Genomic DNA, 7,434 nt, shown 5'->3' with positions numbered 1-7,434 from the left:
CTGACCTGTTTGGAGGGGGTGGTGGTGGTGGTAGGGGTAGGGGAGGGGAGTGAGTACTTGGTCAGATCTCTACAAAGGGAAGGGCTGTCTATTCCTCTGCAGTAAAATCACCCTGGAGGAAGGTGGGATACCTTTCCCTCATCGGTTCATCAATCAGTCCGAGATTCTCAAGTTGGGGGCCAGTCGCTCTGTGCCTCACGCGGGGACCTGGAGGTGGGAGATCAGGACAAGCCAAAAGAAGCTGTCTCAGTAAACCCTGTGGACAGTGACCAATGAACACCCTTCCCAGTCCTTCCCTCCGTCCACATCACCCACCTATTTTATTCTGTGTCTGTCTGTGAGTGTGTGGAGTTTAATACAGGAGTTAGAGTTCAGTTATATACTGCACACAGTGAAGGACAACAAATGTGTAAATCTTTATTGATGTTCCATCACCCGAGTGGTCAGTGACAAGCAGCGCCCTTCTCAGAGGGCAATGCTGTGGGATCAAACAGTGAAGGGGAGGGCAGAGGTTAAATCAAAATAGAGTTGGAGGGGGAAATAATACACTCAACTCCCTGCGGTGCCCATCTCTCCCTGGAAATTTACACTGATGGTTCTTAATTGTTTATCCCCAGCTGGATTCTATTTATTGGTAACACATGGTTATTCTTGCTCAGTACGGATCCACGTTCTCTTGATCAAAAAGATGGGTCACTCTGGGACTCTGTGCACGTTTATAAAATCCTCGGTGTTTGTCACAGCTCCGAGAATTCCCCGAGCCCTACCCCAGTGAGGGGGAATGAGTGTTACGCTGTGTATTTGGGGATGTAATGACATTTAGCACAGACACCCACCTCCCCTCCCCTCCCCTCCCCAGCCTCTCAGTTGCCCAATCTGTCAGTTCCATGACTCGCTCAGACCGGTAGGTCCAAGCTGATCCACAAAGACTGAGCTGGAGATGGAGTCGGAAAAATGTGGTGCTGGAAAAGCACAGCAGGTTAGGCAGCACCTGAGGAGCAGGAGAATCGACGTTTGCGCCGAGGGAGCCAGGATGGGGTCGAATGGCCTTCTGCCATATTGCAGCAGTTTTGTGTTTCCAAGGAGCCTCAGTGTCACCAGTTTGAATCTGTCCTTCCATGCTCTGCTTTCAAAATATTGTGAAATTATTAGGTCCAAATCTTCCAGTCAATGTCATAACCCTCTTTCCCAAGTTTCCTAAATTGTGGACAGAACATAAGGCTGTCTAAATGTGAGTGAGCAGAGGTGTTTAATCCTCCCCAAACATGTTCTTTGTCTATTATGGGGTGGTACAGTCCTGGGGACACTGACCGACCCAGCTAATCGTCTTCTGGTGTCCACTTTGATCCATGAGGTCATTGGGTATATTTAAGATGGAGGTAGATAGGTTCATGATTGTAAAGGGGATCAAGGGTTACAGGGAGAAAGCGGGAGAAAGGGGTTGAGAAACGTATCAGCCATATTATATTGAATGGTGGAGCAGACTGGATGGGCCTAAGTTCTGCTCCTTTGTCTTATGAATCTTATCTCAACTCTGATTATGGTACAAGGAGAGGCAATCACTGTTGAATTGCCTCCATTTACTCAGTGATGGAGCACTGCATTTTGAACTAGATTGACTGAACATGGTCTCTTCAGAAACACAGCTGTCTTCCATCGGAGCAATGACCTTGTGGTCTTATCGCTAGACTATTAGATTAGATTCCCCACAGTGTGGAAACAGGCCCTTCGGCCCAACAAGTCCACACCGACCCACCGAAGAGCAACCCACCCAGACCCATTCCCCTACATTTACCCCTTCACCTAACACTACGGGCAATTTAGCATGGCCAATTCACCTGACCTGCACATCTTTGGACTGTGGGAGGAAACCGGAGCACCCGGAGGAAACCCACGCAGATACAGGGAGAACGTGCAAACTCCACACAGTCGGTCGTCTGAGGCGGGAATTGAACCCGGGTCTCTGGCGCTGAGAGGCAGCAGTGCTAACCACTGTGCCACTGTAGGCTCAAGGGATTGTAGATGCCGTGGCACAATTGGTTACTGAAGCTCCTTTGAGCTGGCCTTCTTGAACGTTCTGGACTGTCCCGATCGTCCGAATGCATTAATTCTAGGAGGTCCTTTCTTACCCGAGGCGGGAATTGAACCCGGGTCCCTGGTGCTGTGAGACAGCAGTGCTAATCACTGTGCCACCATGCCGCCCTATTAATCCAGTGACTCAGCTAATATCCAGGGGAGTCGAAAAGTGTGGCGCTGGAAAAGCACAGATGGTCAGACAGCGTCTGAGGAGCAGGAGAGTCAGGACTAAAGGTTTTGGAGTGAAACGCTGACTTTCCTGCTCATCGGATGCTGTCTGACCTGCTGTGCTGTTCCAAGATTGAGCTGAGGTAGACAGGTCAAAGGTAATGCCAGAAAGAGGAGTTAAGGTCAGCCATGACCTTATCGAATGGAGCAGCAGGTTCCAGGGGCTGAATGGCCTGCTCTCACACCTCTTTCTTACCCAATCATTTTAAAAGTTCATTCACAGGACGACAGCATTGCTGGCGGCATTTACTGCCCAACCTTTAATTAAGGGTCAATCACATTGCTGACTGTCTGGAGTCACATGTAGGCTGGGACCTTACAGAATGAATCACAGAACGCCCACGCTCCTGATCTTCGGGCACCCGGTACGGAGGAGGGAGGGCAGGTCCAAGGACCTCCTCGTGGGTCTGCTCCTGGGCCTGGCCAAACTGGCCATCAACAGGTCCAGGCAGCGGGCCATGGAGGGGGTCGTTAGGGCCGACTGCCTGCCCCTCTTCCGGGGTTACGTTAGAGCCCGGGTGTCCTTGGAGAAGGAGCACGCAGTGTCCACCGACACCCTGGAGTTGTTCAGGGAGAGGTGGGCGCCGCAGGGAGTGGAGTGTATTATTTCCCCCTCCAACTCTATTTTGATTTAGTCCCTACCCTCCCCTTCACTGTTTTGATCACACAGCATAGCCCTGTGGTGTGAAGGGCAGTACTTGTCACTGGCCACTCGGGTGTTTCCTATCTTCCTGGTGGTGGAAATTGAATAAAGATTCGTGCACCTTGTGTCTTTCACTGTGTCTCACACCTGCACACACACACACCATGGGTGCTGGGGGAAAAAATAAGCACTACCACAGTTAGGCGGTAGTGTGGGGGTTAGTAAAAAAAAACGAAGAATAAAAAAAAAGAAAAGAGAAATGAAACACAGAACGTTGAACCCAACAGCACTGGAACAGGCCATTCAGCCCACCATGTCTGTGCCGACCATGATTCCATTCTGATTCCCATCTGCCTGCACGTAGTCCCAATCCCTATATCGTCTGCCTGTTCACATGCCTGTCTAAACCCCGCTTAAATAGAACTGCCTCTATCATCTTTCCTTGGCAGTGCATTCCAGGCACCTACCACCCTCTGGGTAAAACACCCTGCCTCACATATCTCCCTTAAACTTTAACCTCTGACCTTAAACCTTTGCCCCCTCGTATTTGACATTTCTGCCCTGGGGAAAAGGCTCCAACTATCCACCCTGTCCATGCCTCTCATAATGTTATAGACTTCCATAGAACATAGATAGGGTGGACAGAGAGAGCCTTTTTCCAAGTATGGGAACGGCAAACACGAGGGAACACAACTTTAAAGTGAGGGGAGATAGGTATAAGACAGACGTCAGAGGTAGTTTCTTTACTCAGAGAGTAGTAAGGGTATGGAATGCTTTGCCTGCAACGGTAGTAGATTCGCCAAGTTTAAGTGCATTTAAGTCGTCATTGGACAGGCAAATGGACGTACATGGAATAGTGTAGGTGGGATGGGCTTCAGATTAGTATGACAGGTCGGCACAACATCGATGGCCGAAGGGCCTGTACTGCGCTGTAATGGTCTATGTTCTATGTTCTAAAACATATCAGATACTTCAGGGGCTTGACAGGGTCAATGCTGAGAGGATGATCCCCCTCATGGGAGAGTCTAGGACCAGAGGGTACAGTCTCAGGATAAAGAGGCACCAATTTAAGACTGAGATGATTAGGAATGCCTTCGTTCAGGGGGTTGAGCGTCTTTGGAACCCCTTGCCTCAGGGAGCTGTGGGGGCAGAGTCCTTGTGTACATTCAAGGCTGAGAGAGATTCGTGAATCTCTCTCAGGAAAGGACAGGAAAGTGGATGTGAGGAATGTTGGATCAGCCGTGATCCTATTGAAGGGGGGGAGCAGGCTCAAGGGGCAGAATGGCCTACACCTGTTCCAATTTCTTATGGGCCTTACCATGTAAGGAGGTCAGTTTCCTTCCCTAACCAGCGTTACTGAACCAGAGGCAAAAGTCAGGCCTTTGCTGCTGTGCCCATCCTGTAGGGTTGTGTTGTGGGAATGGTGTTGGGCTGGACAGTAGGAGATGTTCATCTTGTTCATGAACCTAGAGCCTTGAGAGTTCCCTTCATTCTGTCTCCCAGTTGGTCCCATCATCGGTTTGCTGGGTATTGTCTCCCTCTCCTGGTAAAGATCTGAACTGCACTTCCATCAATCCCAGGAACTCTCAACCCTTTCTCAATAATACAACCCAGTTCAAACTAGAAACATTGCTTACTGTATTTGTTTTTGTTTGACAGCTGTTAGGAGTTTTTTTAAAATTCATTCCTAGAATGTGGGCATTGCTAGCCAGGGCAATATTTATTATTCAACACTAACTGAGGCCACGTAAGAATGGATGGATATATGACTAGGAAGGGTTTGGAGGAATATGGGCTGGGCGCTGGCAGGTGGGACTAGATTGGGTTGGGATGTCTGGTCGGCATGGACAGGTTGGACTGAAGGGTATGTTTCCGTGCTGTACATCTCTGTGACTCTATGACTCTATCATCCCATTGGGTCTGGAGTCACATGTAGGCCACACCAGATAAGAATGGTAGATTTCGGAATAATTTATAGTTCTCTGCCTCAGAGAAGCTGCGTCCACCACAACTGAGCATCTTTTGAGATAAGGGGCAGAAGAGTTTTGGGCTCAGGGACGCGGGAAAGTGGCGATGAGGTGAAAGGTCAGCCATGGTTTTTGCTGATTTGCAGGACGCATTCAATGGGCTGAATGGTCTAATCCTAATGGTGTGTCCCAAGGCGCGTCAGCCCTGAATAAAACTATAGTACAGCAGGTACTGGAAATCTGAAACAAACACAGAAAACACTGGAGAAACTCAGCAGGTCTGGCAGTGTCTGTGTTGAGAGAAACATACAGTTAGTATTTGGATTCCCAAGTGACTGCTCTTCAGAACCGAAAACCGAAAGAGTTCTGAAGAAGGGGCACCACATCCGAAATGTTTCCCTCTTCATAGACACTGAGTTTCTCCAACTATTTGGTTTACTTCAGCAGTTCTACATTTCATTTGAGGCTTCTCTGTCCCCCACGTGATGAATTGTACAGTTTGGAATGTGTCGCCTGAAACAGCAGAGGAAGCAAAATCAAACATTTGAGGAGATGCCACTTTCAAAGCTTACTGCTGGTGGTGTAGCTGGTGTGGGGACGGACATATCGACACAGCGATGGCCCAGAGATCAGCATCTGGGTCCCAATTACTTTGTTGATATCAATGACGTTGATGAAGCTTGAAGCTTAATTTGCCAGTTACACCAAGATAGAGAGGAAGGTGTGTTGTCAGGGGGAGATTAGATTAGATTACTTACAGTGTGGAAACAGGCCCTTTGGCCCAACAAGTCCACACTGCCCCACCGAAGTGCAACCCACCCCTACATTTACCCCTTCTCCTAACACTACAGGCAATTTAACATGGCCAGTTCACCTAACCTGCACGTCTTTGGACTGTGGGAGGAAACCGGAGGCAAACCCACGCAAACACGGGGAGAATGTGCAAACTCCACACAGACAGTTGCCTGAGGCAGGAATTGAACCCGGGTCTCTGGTGTTGTGAGGCAGCAGCACTAACCACTGTGCCACCGTGCCGCTGGAGGTAGAGAGTCGGCACAGGGGATAGAGACAGGTTAGGAGAGTGGGTAAACAAGTGTAACTCTGCAGGAGGTCTAAGTCCCTCGACCCGAAACGTTAACAGATTTCTCTCCACGGATGCTGCCAAGCCCTTTCCAGCTATTTCTGGTTTTGTTTCTGATTTACAGCATCCGCGGCTCTTTCGGTTTTTATTTGAACTCAGCAAATTAGCTTTCCAGAAAGGACATCAGTGAATTAAAATGCGTTTTTAATGCCATCAATGAGACCTTCATGGTACAATTGCTGAGACAAGCTGTTCCCATTAATCCATTCATTCAATTTAATTCAAGGTTTCAAATGGAATTTGAACTCATGCCTTCCAGGGGATTAAACTCAGCCTCTGGATTCCTACGCCAGTTGGAGAATGGCATTGCCTCTATACCCTGGATGATTGATTTGTCATCTTGCACACAATCACTCCCAGGTCCCACCACACAGATGAGAAACAGCAATAACTTGGACTTGAATATGGAGGTTACATTTGCTAATCTATCCACGTGCACATTCTGATTCTATGTGTAAAGTAGCACACAGTGAGAGAGTAACACATGCCAAAAACAATCCCAAATAATGAGACAGTACATCTGTAATGGTGCAAAGGGGCAATCCCAAGAGGATGCAAGCTCTCTTTGGAGATCCTGCTGACTTCCTTCTTCAGATTCTTTGCATGGAATCTCCTGGTTGCTGGGTTCCGAAGGCACTTTGTTCCTGGTGCACATGTTGTCTCAGTTAATCCGGTCACTGGGCAGTTGCAGAACAGAGGGAGAGCTGACCGAATCTCACTGTCAGGTCGGGCGTTGCTCTCTACCTGTCTCCCCCGAAGTCCTAAGCAATCTCCTGTTGGTGCTGTGATGATTCACTGATGACCTGGCAGGAAAAGCAGAGAGATGTTTTTGTCTTACCCATGAACACGGCCAATTCAGCCTCCAATATCACTCCTTCTGCATCGGAGGTCGCAAGGCACATTGGGTAGTGTCCCTATCTCTGTCTCACAGGCTCTAGGTTCAAGCTACACTCCAGAAATTGATCAGAAAGGAAGGTGTGTTCATCACAAGCGAAATCCTTCCAAAACTCATTAATGACAGGTGGAGGTGAGGGATAGGGTTTGATAGTAAGACATGGGGATACCACAGTGTGTGTAGCTCTAGGCTACAACATGCAGGTAAAAGCCGCATTCCCAGAGCAACACAGTGGCACGGTGGCACAGTGATTAGCACTGCTGCCTCACAGCGCCAGAGACCCGGGTTCAATTCCTGCCTCAGGCGACTGACTGTGTGGAGTTTGCACGTTCTCCCCGTGTCTGCGTGGGTTTCCTCCGGGTGCTCCGGTTTCCTCCCACAGTCCAAAGATGTGCAGGCTAGGTGAATTGGCCACGCTAAATTGCCTGCAGTGTTAGGTAAAAGGGGTAAATGTAGGGGAATGGGTCTGGGTGGGTTATGCTTC

The 7,434-nt window shown here is 48.9% G+C and overlaps 1 protein-coding gene across 1 annotated transcript in view; it reads right to left on the bottom strand.

Annotated features, from left to right (window-relative positions):
- Positions 1 to 6,182: 6,182 nt before the first annotated feature.
- The window catches only part of desmb (desmin b), a 41,800-nt gene continuing 40,548 nt past the window's right edge, over positions 6,183 to 7,434 (bottom strand). The window contains exon 9 of the mRNA XM_072579980.1: positions 6,183 to 6,858. Coding sequence (XP_072436081.1) covers positions 6,817 to 6,858 — 42 coding nt within the window. The 3' untranslated portion in view covers positions 6,183 to 6,816. The remainder of the gene's footprint in view (positions 6,859 to 7,434) is intronic.

Source organism: Chiloscyllium punctatum, chromosome 10, assembly GCF_047496795.1.
Source record: "Chiloscyllium punctatum isolate Juve2018m chromosome 10, sChiPun1.3, whole genome shotgun sequence".
Classification (NCBI taxonomy): domain Eukaryota; kingdom Metazoa; phylum Chordata; class Chondrichthyes; order Orectolobiformes; family Hemiscylliidae; genus Chiloscyllium; species Chiloscyllium punctatum.
This window is presented reverse-complemented; position numbering and strand designations above follow the sequence as displayed.